The sequence below is a fragment of the Furipterus horrens genome, unplaced genomic scaffold (genome assembly GCF_987537825.1).
Source record: "Furipterus horrens unplaced genomic scaffold, mFurHor1.1.pri manual_scaffold_13, whole genome shotgun sequence".
NCBI classification, from domain to species: domain Eukaryota; kingdom Metazoa; phylum Chordata; class Mammalia; order Chiroptera; family Furipteridae; genus Furipterus; species Furipterus horrens.
In genome coordinates this window covers 2,222,051-2,236,603 of record NW_028327183.1, presented here as the reverse complement: position 1 = coordinate 2,236,603, position 14,553 = coordinate 2,222,051, and the positions used below count along the sequence as shown (strand labels likewise).

Genomic DNA, 14,553 nt, shown 5'->3' with positions numbered 1-14,553 from the left:
CCAGATTCTATACGTGTGTGTGGTTTTCAATGTATCATAAGGCTTTACAGATTTAAAATATTTAAACTGTTTCAAATATCTAAGCAAAAAATGAGTATTACTCCCAAGTTGACAAGAATGGATTAAAAATTATCCCCCCCTGCATTTTCACTATCAACTATTTTATATAAATATTGCTCCATTTTAAAGCAGTGCTGAAATAGCCGTTCTGAAATCTAGGTTCCTAAAGAAATGTTTGCTTTTTTTGAAATCCTACTGTTTTAAAGTATAAACTTCAATGAATATCTTCAATATAATTAGGGTTCTGCTTATATTTATAGTTTCAAGACTAATTAGAAATGAGGGATTCTATTTGAAATCTGCTTAAAGTTCTTCTGCCTTTAATTAGTTTAAAAAATTAAGATTATTCGTTTCACATGTATAATACTGAAAAAGGTTATCTCTTAGCTACGATAATGTAAAAACTAAGTAGACCTTATGTGAATAAGTCATTATGTTTCGTTCACTGCCAAAACTATACATCTTGGTGATTACACTGAGTTTAACACCCAGACTCAATTTCCAGTTCTAACCACATCAACATCCCCCTCTGGACAGAGGACTTTCGGATGAGCCAGAAGACTCTGAGTTGCTAAGCAATAATACTCAAAATGTATTCCCCGTTATTCTAGGAAATGCCGGAAGCAGACCACAATGGAGAACTCAGTGAATCTTTAAAGCAGGGACTCAGCACACAACTGGGGGTGTCGGGGATAATTGGGCGTCGTCATGACTGCAGAGTGGACACGGGCAGGATCAGAAGTGAGTTATTTCTGCTATAAGTCCTTAGCGCACAATTCCATGACCTGCCCGAGTCCCTTCCCATGGCCGCTGCAGACCACCAGGCAGCTATTTTTATAGCTATAACAATTCAACACCATTCTTGAAAACGTACAGAGAATAAAACCGGAAAGAGAAACTGTGCACAAGCAGCTAGGGGGTCAGGGAGGTCAAGTCACCAGCAGAAGCCAGGCTCCCACGCCATTCAGACAACCGGAGGAACCCCAAGCATCACTCAGCAGATCGGGAGCCCGTACACCACACAGTCTATTCCACTCCAGCTTTTAAGACAGATCCGAAGGACAAGACAACGTGCCACCTTTGGTGGGCACTCATGACGCCCACGTGGTGCCTGTCGGGCCACAGAGCAGCCCCGCTGTCTGGAAAGCCCCCAGACGTGGCCCTTACCGTCCTTGGTGATGAAACTGGGGCCCTCCCGTTTGAGCAGCACACCCAGCAGGATGACCTGGCTGGCCAGGCAGTTGCAGTCCTGGAAGCAGAGAGCACAGTGACCACGGTCACCGCGGGGCCGCGCTCGGCTGTGGGGCTGAGGCAGGAGGAGGGCCACCGACGGACCCCCGGGCACGAGGCCGCCCCACACAGCTGTCTCTCCCGGCTCTCGAGGAGGCAGACAGGAGGCAAGCCGGCTCCCGGGGCACTAGGAGTCGCTACTCACATTTTTAGGGAAGAAGATGGGCAATGGACGGAAGTGAGTTGCCTGCAGGCACTCGTACGGGCCTGCGTGGCCCAACCACTGAACCACAGCCTCTGACCTGACCTACCCACAAAAGGCAGACCCTGTGGCTGCCCGCTGTCGTGAGGGGACAGCTGGGAGGAGGACAGGGCCGTGCCGCGGGCTCGGGGCCTAGCAGAGCGTCCTCCGCTGGTGCCTGCCCATCACCAGCGAGGACGACACGAGGCAGGAGGCACCTGTGGCCTGCACGCTCACACTTCCATCGGCCACCGAGCCGTCCCCGCCGTCCCAGCCCGTTTCCTTGAGTGAACACCACTCTCTAGCCCCATCCCCGCCGCTGAAGCGCAGACAACCTCAGGGACGGGAAAACATGAGGCTGCTGGCGTAATATTCACGGACACGTGGTCATAGGGCTGCTTTCCTCAGCGACCGGGAGCAGGAAGTGGCCGTTGGCCCTAATGCCGGGGCCAGAGGAGGGGAAGGGCACAGGAGAGAAGCCCGGGGTCCGGCAGGCAGTGCCACTAACCTAACTTCTGCGGTGGCCCCTATGACACCTTCGCGCCCAGCCAAAGCCAGCTCATCCGCTCCTTGCGCATCCCTGGGACATCCGCACTCGTAGACCGGAGCTCAGCCTCTCCCCCCGCCCTGGGCGCGGACAGGCCTCTCCCGCCCGGCCGCCGTGGGAAACACCCCCCACCCCGGCCTCCCTGCTCTGCGGTCCGCCGCGGGGCCCGGGGCCACCTCGCCTCACCTGCAGTTTCTGCAGGATGTCCTGGGTGGGTCTGTTTTTCCACTCGGCAACGGTGACTTCTGGCTGCTGCTCCAGCTCAGGAGCGCTGGAGGCGCTGCTCTGTCGTTTGACTTTTGAATGTTTGGGGGGTTCCAGTTCCTCAAAGCTCTTAAATTCTGGGAGCCTGGAAACCAGACGAGAATGTTCCAGAGCTCCTGCCCTTCAGGTGTAACCTGAAGACACGCAGGGACAGCCCGCAGGGACTCACTCTTCCATGTCGCTGATGCGCAGGAAGTCAAGCTGCTCCACCACGGCCCCAGAGATCAGCGTCTGAAAGGGGGCGGGGAAGACGCACCGCTGTGAGGCCCGCCGGGCCAACCCTGTGGTCCCTGCACGCTCTACTATCAACATGGTGACGTCACAGAAAGCTTCCCTAGCGGCATTCACGACCCTTACGCCGCTTCTCAAATGGGCTCCCTCCACTCAGACAGGCTTGCACGTGCGACAAGGCTGAGCTGGAGCACAGCCACCGGGCTGCCAGCGCAGCAGCCGTGACACGCAGGGAGGTCATTGTGGCACAAACGGACCTTCTGCTCTTAGACGTGTGGTTATTTTTAAGCTGAGATAAAATCCACTACCTATGAAAACGTTTTAAGTATATATTCACATGAAAAGGAACCACGGCGCACTAAAATCAGGGGGAAGAGCTAATGTGAGGTTGCTGGGTCCAGCTCACGGGGCGCACTAAAATCAGGGGGAAGAGCTAATGTGAGGTTGCTGGGTCCAGCTCACGGGCGGCAAGCACACGGACCATGGCGTGGGGGGCGGGGGGCGCTGGTTCTTGCTCGCTGTGGGTGAGAGGAAGTCACGGGAGGCTTATGACGTGGGACATAGCCCAATGGCCTTGTGACCAGGTAGAGCAGGTCAAGGGCAGCTGTCCCACGGCCAATAGGAATGTGGGAGATGACTGTGCAGACCCGGGGGGGACACGGTGGCAGCAGGGCCACGAGGTCAGGGCTAGGGTGGCGGCAAACGGTTCAGTTCTGGCTGAGGGATCTGCGAGCAGAGGAAACCGCTCTGCGAGGGGACCGTAACGTGGGTGTAAAGCAAGCTGAGAACTCGTACTGAAAACGTAAGAAAATCAATTTTGATTCAATATTTTCTATTTTCATTAGCCCACCTACCCGTAGATACTAATTTAGCCCATAGAATAAATGTTTAATCAGAATTAATAGGCAAATACCAAATTCCATTAATAGTCTCTAGAGCTTTTAATTAAAAAGCCCAGTTGGCTGCAGAGGCTCCTGAATTAGTTTTATAAACACCATTATAATGGACTTGCTAGGCATGAACACCTTAGTGACGGTAATCAAATGACTGTTGCTACACACGAGTCCCACGCAACATGGCGTTCAAGCGCAGCGCCTGCTCCGTGATGCTCAGTCACATCCCACGGGGTCCTTGGCGACCGAATGGTCCACCGCAGACGGCGCCCCCGCCTGGGCTCTACAACCCCACCCGCGTGTCCCCCCTCAGGCACCCCGACAAGAACAGCCCTGTGAGGCCAGGAGCCTGGCACCTTTTCTCACCACTACACCCCCAGGGCCCAGCGAGGGAGCCCCACAAACACTGGCGAGTCCCTGGGCCAGCGTCGCCCTGTCCCCTGCAGGGACGCCAGCAGCAGCAGAGCCCTCTGCCGGGGCGGATGGAGTAAAGCTCAGCCCGAAGGAGTTTCTAACCCACAGAGAGGCGGACACAGGAAACGTGCCGCACCTCACACGGCGCCACGGCAAAGGCGTTAGCGAAACGCCACAGCAGCACAGGCGAAGGGGACGTTAACGCCGCTCGTGGAGACGGCACTAACGGGGTGACACTGGCCTAAGCTAGAAAACGAAGGCAGGGCTTGTAACAGAGAAGGCGCCCCAGAACGCAGGGCCAGCAAGAGCAGGAAAAGCCCAGCTACACTCAGAGGCGTGGGCCGTCGCCGCGTGCTTGGGGAGCGGGCAGCAGGGCTCGGCGTGGACGTCGGGGGTCCTGGGGGCCAAAGCTGGGGGCGGGCGGAGGCTGAGCCCAGCGATGGGCCAAGGAAATCTGGAAGAGCTCCAACTCAGAGCCGAGAACGCACAGAGGAGCCATTTCCATTTACTATGTCAGAGAGGAGACCCAGGCTGGGGGCGTGGGGGGGTGTTTAGTGGGTATAGAGGTTCAGTTTTGTGAGAGGCATCTGCAGCCACAGCCCGACGTCAGACAGCAGGCCGCGCCCCATCTGTGGACCCAGCTTCCTCGGTGTAAGAGCGAGGCTGGCGGTGAGCGTCTAGCGTCCAAAGCTCTGGTTGGGGCCTCCCTGCGATCACTCAGGCCCCCGACTGGAAGGGCCGGGTGCGCAGGACAGTGACGATGGGAACAGGGAGGCAGGGACAGAGGAAAACCCGAGGACCGAGCCCTCCTACAGCGCGCGTTCGGACGGCTACCTGCAGGCGGTCCACGTGCACTTTGACCCCTCCAACCAAGCCCTTTTTAAAAGCTGCCAGCATATCCAATATGGGGTTGAATCGGCTGCCTCTAGAAACACAAACAGATAAACAAAGTGTGCATGTTAACAGCAGAACGGGAAGGGAACCGTCCAGGACTAACACCCCTTCCCCTGCAAAGCACGCCAGCAGCCCGCGAGGGGTACGAAAGCACGAGGGAGCCCCGCCTCCACAGCATCGGCAGCAACGAGGGTGGGGGGGCCCCTCCCCCCGCTCCCCAGCCGACCTGATGTTGTCCTCCCGGATGAGCACGAGGAAGAGCGGGCGCCCGTGCATCTTCCAGTATTGCCGGATGAACTGCAGCGTGTTCTGTCGGGACACGGGGTGGGGGCAGGGCGCAGCCGAGCTGATCGGGGGGCAAGGAGCCAGCACAGCCCCTGCCCATCAGGGTCGGCCCCGGTCCCACCCTGGACAGCGCAGGCCGCGCGGGGTGGCCGTGGTCTAGGACACGGGCAGACCAGTGTGAACACGGACGAGCTAAGCTAGACACTAGCTCAATTTTAAACTCCGTTCCTTAAAATAAGCAGAGCACGTGTGCCTTCAGGTTGCTCTGGGCGCGTGTGGCCTAACGAATACAGGTCAGGGACGGTCCCGGGAGGGAAACTCAGCCCGGGCTGCCGCCCAGAGGTTAACCCCTCACACTGCATCGCGGTGCATTTCCATTACAGGCGGCAGAAAGGGCAGCACCGAAGCTGCCCCAACCTTCAGAAACGCACGCGCTCTTTCTCCGACTCAGTTTCTACGGTCATCGTCGTCACACTGAGGACGCCCGTCCACAGCACCGCGCACCAGGCTCTATTCTGGGCGCTTCACAGCCGTTAACGTGCTCAGTCCCCACAACAGCTCTCTTCTGACTCCGTTACACGTTACAGTGGTGAGGAGACGGAGACACAGAGGAGCCGAGTAACCAGCCTGCGATCACATGCCGGGTAAGTAGGGGGCCGCATGTGACAGGCGCAGTCCCGGCTCCAGGGCCGCGCTCTGGCCTGCTAAGCTGCTCTGCACAGAAAATGGAAGAGGCAGTGACGGAGGTGTCACTGCCTGGGTGTTAGGAGTTACTGAGGTTTTCCTTGACATTCTTCCTAAATAAAATTACTTTGCTAACTCAACTTTTGGTCAAAAATAGATCATCCATTAGAGTCCTAGGAACCTGGTTTCCAAACCAGTGCCCGCTCTGCTCTGACAGATGGCACCACGTCACCCGTGTGGAAGGGACAGGAAGCACAGCCACACAGCTTTATAGCAGACAGACGCCACCTATGCCCCGGGGCCGCGCTTCCCTGCCCCCTATGGCCTGTGCAGTTGCCGCCTGACTGTCACGTTGCGCAGGGTGTCACCAGAGCACAGGCTCACACCAGTGAAAACAAAGCCCCCCCACCCGGGAAGAAGGCGTCCGGAGCTACCTTGATGTCGTCTATGAGCAGCAGCACGTCCTGGGACATGTAGAAGTCGCTCAGGTCGAAGATGATGGGGTAGCAAACCACCGTCTTCCCTAGAATGCGGTAAATCTGCAGGGAGACGCGAAAATAAACACAAAACCAGCCAAGGGTTCAGCAAGAGAAGCCCTGATACAGATTACAATGGTGTCTGATCCTGAACGGCAAATAGAACGAGGTATCTTGTAAGAAACATGCCCTAGGAGGACATTTTAAAGTCCTTGGCAAGTCCGTGTGGTGACAAGCACGGCCCGCCTGCTACAACGGGAAAGCCCCGTCTGAGTGAGCACTACACCCAGGAACCTTACGGCGCTCAGAGAAGACAGAGCAAGGCGGATGCTCACTCACCCTGGCAGACTTCTGTGACATCACACAAAACAAACCATACGATTTACTTGTAAAAAGTAACGAGGCAGAGATGAGCCCAAGCACCAGCACCTCGGTCTGTGGAGCTGCCCGCTGCCCGCCGCCCCCCGGGGAGAGCCCTACACACCTTGGACGTGCCCAGGCAGCCGATGGGCCTGTCCGGCCTCCCCGAGAGGCCCAGCTTCTCATTGATGCCCAAGTGGAAGTAAGCCTGCGGGACACAGATGGGTGAGTCGAAGCCAGGCGAGGAGCCAGGCTTTTCCCCTTTCGCCGCCCCTCCCACCACCCGCCCCGACTATTGCCCTTCCAACTGTATTCTCTTCCAGAGAAAAAGAGGCGGGGACACCCCATGCTGTGGACTTGCAGGCCAATATGCTGGCCAACGGCGTCAACTCAGACTCTGGGCCCTGGGAGACCCGACAGCAGGACTGTCAGAAACGCACACCTTACCCAGCTGTGTCTGACTCATGAAGGCACATGAAGAGACAGACGCTTTCTGTCTGATGGAAACTCTGGCTATTTCAGGTTTTTTAAAAATGGGGCCACATGTCTCATTCTAGAAAACCACCTTCAAGTACTTCCTCCCCAAGTGGAAATGTCTTTATTGATTTTTCTGATGTATGAATTTTATGAAAAATTCATTGAGATGTCATTGAGAACAGAACCATTATACCTGAGAGCCCCATTTCATGCTCTGCAAATAGCAGGTGTTTGCTAATAAGTGAATGAGTGAATGAATGCGTAAATGCATGAGTGAATGAGTATATGAATGAGTGAATGACTGAATGAATGAGTAAATTTGTGAATGAATGTGTGAATGGAGTGAATTAATGAATGAGCAAATGAGTGAATGAGTAAATGAGTGAATGAATGTGTGAATGGGTGAATGAGCACGTGAATGGAGTGAATGAGTGAATGAATGAGAAAATGAGTGAATGAATGGAGTGAATGGAGTAAATGAATGTGCGAATGGCGTGAATGAGCACGTGAATGGCGAGAATGAGTGAGTGAATGGCGAGAATGAGTGAGTGAATGGCGAGAATGAGTGAGTGAATGGCGAGAATGAGTGAATGGCGTGAATGAATGAATCAGTGAGTGAATGAGTGAATCAGTGAGTGAATGAGTGAATCAGTGAGTGAATGAGTGAATGAGTGAGTGAATGAGTGAATGAGTGCATGAATGAGTGAATGAGTGCGTGCATGAGCGCATGAATGAGTGAATAAGTGAATGAATATAATGCCACATTTAAGCCATTTGGAGCCTCGCTGGTCTCTTAGATCTTGACTGCATGCTGTTTGGTAGAGTAGACTCACCTACACAGGCTGCTAATATAAATTAGGCCTGAAAAAATAGATTTTGGCTAATTTGCTTTGAGAGCATGTTTATCGAAGAATAATAACCTTTGCTACCGCTCCCTGGAGCCTCCAGTGCGTCAGCCAATGCATCTGCGCCTGAATGCTGAGATCACAGTGCTGAGCCTCACGTCCCGCCCCTTCCTGCTGCCCCCTCCTCGTCTCGTGGGTCCCCCGCACTGTCGTGGTCTCATTTACGCTCTTCTGCCCCAACAGCCAGCTTTCCATCATGTACTTCTTGGTGTGACTTTAAAGTGTCACCTAGCCCAGGGACCCTTGCGCGTTTGCCCTTGCGCTTTAACTGGGAAAGCAAAGGCTCTGCTGCATTAGAGAAGGCCCGAGCTCCCCCAGGAGCGGGTCTCTGGGTGCCTGGCCACCCCAGTCTGGCGGTGCTGCCCCCAGAAGATCAGTCTGATTAGCAGCAACTTGGAGGCCCCGTGTTCTCCTGGGCCCTGGGCACCCACTTCTCCACCTCTGTTCCCGTTGAACCACCAAGGCTGTGACCACGGACACTTGTATTGACCTAAGCGACTGAGCCGTGACCACTCGAGAGACTTTCTAAGTCCTCCCACCGTGGCGGAGTTTGCCTCTGTGTTGAACAATCACCAAATACAAACAGAGTTCATGAAGAACCCGTGGGATTCACCAAGGTGCTGTCCCGAAGGAGCCGACTGTTCCAGACACCTGCGCGCCCATCCGCAGAGCAGGGCACACGAGAGGCCTCCAAAGCCACCTTTTGATCCAACCCCAACAGGTGTGTGACCGCCCCAAAGGCACACTCACATGGTGTTTTACAATTCCCGTGAGACCCGATGCGCCCAAGGGCTAGGATACTTCTGACTGCAAACAGTAAGTTCTCATTACCAATGAATGTTCAGAAGAGCAGGTTTCCTCAATAGTTAATAGGAGGAACCGAATCAGCTCAAATGTAAAGGTTAATTTTACACAACTACTAAAATTAAGGCAATTTTAGGTAAGTGCTCAGTAGAGGCTGGTAACAGACTTCAGGAAGAAGAGGAAATCGACAAGCCCTGGGAACAGAGCGTACACACACACACCAGTGTTGCTGCTTCTACATAAAGTGGGTTTCTCAACTTCGTGGGAAGACTTCGGGTGAAGCCTTAGAATCGGATGCTCAGGGGCGGCCCGCCTGGATTTCATCCCCGAGCCCCAGTCCCCACCCCACCCCCAAGGCGGGCGGGACAGACGCAGGACCACCGACCTTCACGAGCTCTTGCTGGGCCCATATCTGAATGGGCTCCACCTGCTTCGGAGTCTGAGTCTGAATGCCGTACGTGTTGAGGAACACCTGCAGGCTGAAGGACACAGGCAGAAACGGGAGGGAGACCTTTTGAGACAATGCACTGACTAGTCTGGAAGCTGGTCGAGGGGAGGGGCATCCTCGCTGACTCGAGCACATGGTTACGAAAGTCTGTGAGTCTCAGCGACCAGAGGTCCCCCAGGGCCTTCACAAACGTCACACGGGAGCTCCGGGGACTGGGCCACAGGGCAGGCACTGATCTGGGGCATCTCCGTAACCTGTTTGTCCGGATGTCTCGAAACTGCACCCGGGCAGCAGAGGGCACAGCCTTTTAGTATTCACATCAACAAAAGCAAAATCACTGTTCACAGGAAAGAATGCTGTTCTGGCGCTTGGCAGCGCTCACGACACCCTAAAACCCCGTCAGGGGGTCTCCGCACTGCGTCGCCGCTACCACACTCCACGCGGCAAGCACGGCCCCAGCCCGCCCCGGGTCCCCGCCGAAGAACCCGCCGCCCAGCGGAGCCCTTACCGCTGGCTTTCCGCCATGAGCGCGACGTGCACGACCAGGTCATTCTCCAGCGGACCCTGCAACACAGGACGGGGGAGCGCGTCAGGGGCCCGGCCGTCAGCGTCAGGGACAGCGCTCACCACGCCTAGGCGGGGCTCTAAAATGGGGGGCAGAGCGGGCTTCGAGGGGCGCCCCCGCCTCCTCGGCCTCCACTGCCCACTAATCAATTTGATGGCGCGGCCAGAGAGATGGGACCGAGCAGAGGGAGGCCATACATCTCCCTGCGGCCAGGGGCCGCCTGTCAGGGCTCTTCTGAATGATGCATGAGGACAGTCTGGGGACAGAGAGTCCTTTTCCATCACTTAGCTCTGAAGGGAAGAGAAGGCACCAAAAATAAAAACCCCATTTTTGTATTCTCTGTAAAAAAATAAAACTGTGACTTAAAAGTTATTCATTTGGCATCTCAAGTACATGTAAGGCTACTGCCTTTCCTGTTAGCCAGCTTTCCTTTGTCACCTTGTACATCGAAGGAGCTTTATTCTGATAGAGAGTTCCTCCAGCAGAGAAGAAACCACCCAGCCGACTATAGAATTCGCACTGTGTTCACTTGGGACAAGCTGTTGGGCTCAGTAGTTCTGATCAAAGACAGCGCTGGGCGTGGGCTACTCTGTTTCATGGAAAAGGCTCACTATAGCGTGTGTTACACACTGAGCCTCTGTATAATTAACAGAGAACTTTAGGGAGCACCAATAAATTACTGTATTAGGAAGTGCTGAAAATATGGGCCAAATATAATTTCTTGATAGTAATGAACCCAACATTCCCCACGGTATTCTGTAAAACATTTGATCTTCCACCAGGCAACCCCTCTAGGGTGGTCAGGACACAAGAAGCACCAGAATGTGTACATCAGCAGTAAAAATCATGAAAATGCCACTCCAGGCAGCCTGCCATGTGATTTACATGAACATATAAAAGAAAACATGATGTAACGACCCAACAAAATAAATATACATTAAAATGGCTATAAATCCTATTTTTATTTGATAAAAGACCTTAACAGTTACTATTACTCAAAAATGAGAGGAGACTGAATGATTCCGAGGGCCGCGGGGATTCTGACCACCCACGAAGACACGCGGCCTTGCTTCTCTTGGATGAAACCTGGTGTTCGCCTCGTCGGAGGAGGGGCGCCCTGAGAGCAGGCCAGGACCCACGGCTGCAGGACAGTCAGGGCTCTTAGAAGGCAGATGCTATTTCAGTAACAATAAGGCAGCCTCCAGCTCCTGATTAGCAAACTGGCACCTGCTTTTGGAACCCCAGGCCTGTCAGGATAACGCTGCTTCCTTCTGTGGGGCAGACCGCTCGGGCCTCAAATGCCCAGGACACGGTGGGACCGCAGTGAGCATCTGTGTAGGGAGCCTTTAGACGAAGATAACTTACACTGTAAAAACTCAGCATTCCAGAAAGTTCCAACTCACAAACCATCTACCTTACGGAGCTCAGACCTCCCACCCGGGCCCAGCAGGGCCCTCGACCATTTTCCACCCGTGGACAGAACCCAGCACGGGCCGGCCCACCCCAGCAGTTCCTGCCACGACGGCAGCCGGGCCCACCTTCTCTCTTTGTTCACCGATCGCTTCAAACCACCAACACAGCTGTCTGAGCCCCTGAAAGCTCGGAAACGCCCGAGTATTTATTAACGCCTTGTATTTCTGAATGGTATTCTCCTTAATGGTACCTTGTGCTTTTAGGGTCACAAAACTCACACACATGCACACGCTACTTGAGCCCGGTGGGGAACAAGGGCCCCCCGTTACACACGCGCGTGGGCGTAGCACACTGATCTGCAAGGCTCCGTGGGGCCCTGATGTTACAGGGTGACTATGACCCATGTCCCTCCTTGAGGAGTCTGCAGTCTATTAGGACAGATGGACAACAGATAAGTTTTCAAATATGTGTTTATCAACGTATAAAAGCATTTCATCAATAACTTCACCTTATTTTTTTTCCTGGCTATACCATCATTTATTTCAGAAATGTTTATTCTGATGAGCACTGGGTGGTTTCCAATAGTTCAGTTCTGCAGAGAACATCATAATTTTCCCTGTCTCTGAGAACTGCTGAGGGTTTAGAGAGAACAGACCGTTAAGCACAGTGGTGCAAGATCCAGCTCAAACCCAAAGGCCGGAGCAGAGCCGCCGTCCCAGGTGAGAGCCATCGGGCAGAGGGTGTCCCCTCTCACGGGGGGAGGCCAGCCTCGTTGTTCTGTTTGAGCCTCCACGGGGAAGCCCACCCATGCCAGGAAGCAACAGCACTTGCTCAGTCTACCCCCGCCTCATCCAGAACATCTGGGCACCCCGGGACACATGAAATCAACCACCACGTGCTTGTAAGAACCTGTTACAATCATGGGCAGCACAGTGGTGAGCCAAACCCTTCGTGTTCCCCCAGAAGTCCACTCTCCGTCCACCTGAGACCAGGGCGTAAGAAAACCGAGCTCCAAGTGCTGTCTGCTCTGCGGAGGACAGAATTCCTCAGCCCTCGGCAGTTAGGATTAGAAGTTCCCTCTCTCATTAAATAACGTCCACAGCACGTGAAGCCCAGAATCCTCACCCACATGACTCTGGGTTCGGCCCCGCGCTGCCTGGAACAGCGGACGGTGGCTGGCAAGGGGCCACTGCGGAGGGGGCAGGGGGCGGGGAGTGGAGAAGCGACAGATGCGTGGCCGCAGCCCACGGAGGCAGCAGCTAGGGTCCCGCAGGCTCATGACGTTCCTCGTGCGTCTTCCTCCTGGACCACAGCCTCGCGTCCCCCCTTCCTCTCCTACGTGCCGGCCCCGACGCCGAGCGGCCTCCGTCTCAGCGGTGAAATGTCTCAGTAGCTCTCACGCCTGTGACTGGAACTTGTACGTTTAGTAAGCTCAGTGAGTCCATTGGAATGATGCTAGTAAACGTGCCTGAGCTCATTTCTTTAAACTCCCAATCTCACTTTTCTCAGCTCTGGGTAGTTCTGATGGAGGCACCCAGGCCTCCCCGGCTCCGATCGGAAGCGTCCTTCCCTTGAGGCCCGAGCGCAGCCACACCCGGGAGGCAGCTCCACGGCCGGGGCACGTGAGGGCCAGGCTGCCGGACGCACACTGATGCCCTGACCGCTGCGTTTGATTGTAACAACCAGAACAACTGCTCGGTGCTGAAGTTCGTCCCCGCGCCTGCAGATAAAATGGGCTCTACGGCCCCATACAAGTTCTTTCTTTCCAAGCTAATGAAGGTTTCCCATAATCCTTTAAGTAGAAATTGTCTCAAATTGGTTAAACTATTTGAGAGCATTGGAATGAAGTGAACCAAACAAGACAGAGCCTCATGCAAAATCCCCATAAATCACCTAGGACTTAGAAACCTTTCAAACCTGTGAACGGCTCTGAAGCGAGACTAAGCAGGGGCGCAGGGACGAGCCCGCGCTGGCGGCGTGCGGCCCCACGGATCGGCCACGTCAGGGCCGCTCGGCCGGCCGCAGACTCCCCTTGAGAACGGACGGACTCCCGCCCCTGAACCCCTCCCTACGCTGGGCGCCTTCGGTCACGCACTCACATGGGGACTCTACGTCCTTGAGAAAACGTTCCTGTTCACGTAAAGCCTCCCAGACAGCGTCCGACCTACGAAGCACGCGGCGCAGTCACGGGCTCTGCTGGGGGCCGTGGGAAGAACCACGTGGCGGGGCCTGATGCGCCTGGGGGCTCGCCCTTTCGTGCATTGAAACCAGCATTTCCTTGTGCGTGTGGGTTACGTCCGTGTGGGCTTTTTAAACTAAAACCAGCCTTTGAATTTTGCGAGCACTTCTTCTGTAGGCGCTGGGGCGTGCCACTCCTCGTGAGCTGATGTCACCTGCCTCCCAGGCACACACCCGGGTCCTTTCCCTCTCTCCCCGGGCACCTTCCAGGGCCCCCGTTTCCAGTTTAATGGTCCTTGTTGCTGGGATCGGAGACACCTGGGGCTTTGCTCACGTTGGCGTCCCCGTGCAGACCCTGCAAACACCCCGTTGACACAACAGTCTGAACACACAGGCCTGAATGTAAAGACTAAACTGTTCCTTCACCGAACGCGCCGCCAACACCCAGCGCCGGCCTGCAGTCACTCGGTCCTGCCACGGGGACACCGCATGGGAGGGACAGCGAGCATGGGCCCGTTCGGGGGGCCGCTCCCTTCAGTGGCAGTCTGTCCCATCTACCCTCCGGCCCCTTACAAACGGCACCTTCTCAGACCAGAGACGCCCTAACCGGGACCACTCAGAGGCGGACAGCATCGACCCGGAAGACCTCCTGTTGGACACAGCAGGGCTCACATGTCCTCCCTGACAGGTGTCCCTTCGCCGGAGCAATTGTGTACAATTAAAGTATAGAAGACACACAAACAAGCAAACCTTGACTGACTGGAAGAGAGAGAAGCCTTGCCCTCAGCAGGAGCAAGAGCGAGCCCATTCCAAATAAAACTGCTTCTTCTGTTAGGCCTTAAGTGTCTTTGGACGAGTCAAACTTAAGAAATAAAACATCTCTTTACCTGGTTGGAAAACCTCATGCTCACGTTCCGCTGGTCCTGTAGTGGCACATAGCGCTGGACAGGATCGATGTCCTTAGGACTGATCAACTCATCAGCTGGAAAAAAGGGAAGGGACATTACCCAAAGTGCACCTGTATAACACTACAGACCTACAAGACCTGACAGATATTTATAGACCACCACCAAGAGCAGAATACACATCCTTCTCAACACACATGGGACATCTTCCATATGCTAGGCCATAAAACATGCCTCGATAAATCTAAAAGGATTAAAATCATACAAAGTATGTTCTCT

The 14,553-nt window shown here is 54.7% G+C and overlaps 1 protein-coding gene across 1 annotated transcript in view; it reads right to left on the bottom strand.

Moving 5' to 3' along the window:
* Positions 1-14,553, bottom strand: part of PHKB (phosphorylase kinase regulatory subunit beta) — an 81,654-nt gene that overhangs the window by 12,305 nt on the left and 54,796 nt on the right. The window contains exons 14-23 of the mRNA XM_090261252.1: positions 14,257-14,351; positions 9,722-9,777; positions 9,151-9,244; positions 6,704-6,787; positions 6,178-6,282; positions 5,001-5,083; positions 4,715-4,805; positions 2,512-2,573; positions 2,265-2,427; positions 1,228-1,309 (exon numbers count right to left, since the gene is read on the bottom strand). Of these exons, the coding sequence (XP_090117378.1) occupies positions 1,228-1,309; positions 2,265-2,427; positions 2,512-2,573; positions 4,715-4,805; positions 5,001-5,083; positions 6,178-6,282; positions 6,704-6,787; positions 9,151-9,244; positions 9,722-9,777; positions 14,257-14,351 (915 nt within the window). The remainder of the gene's footprint in view (positions 1-1,227; positions 1,310-2,264; positions 2,428-2,511; positions 2,574-4,714; positions 4,806-5,000; positions 5,084-6,177; positions 6,283-6,703; positions 6,788-9,150; positions 9,245-9,721; positions 9,778-14,256; positions 14,352-14,553) is intronic.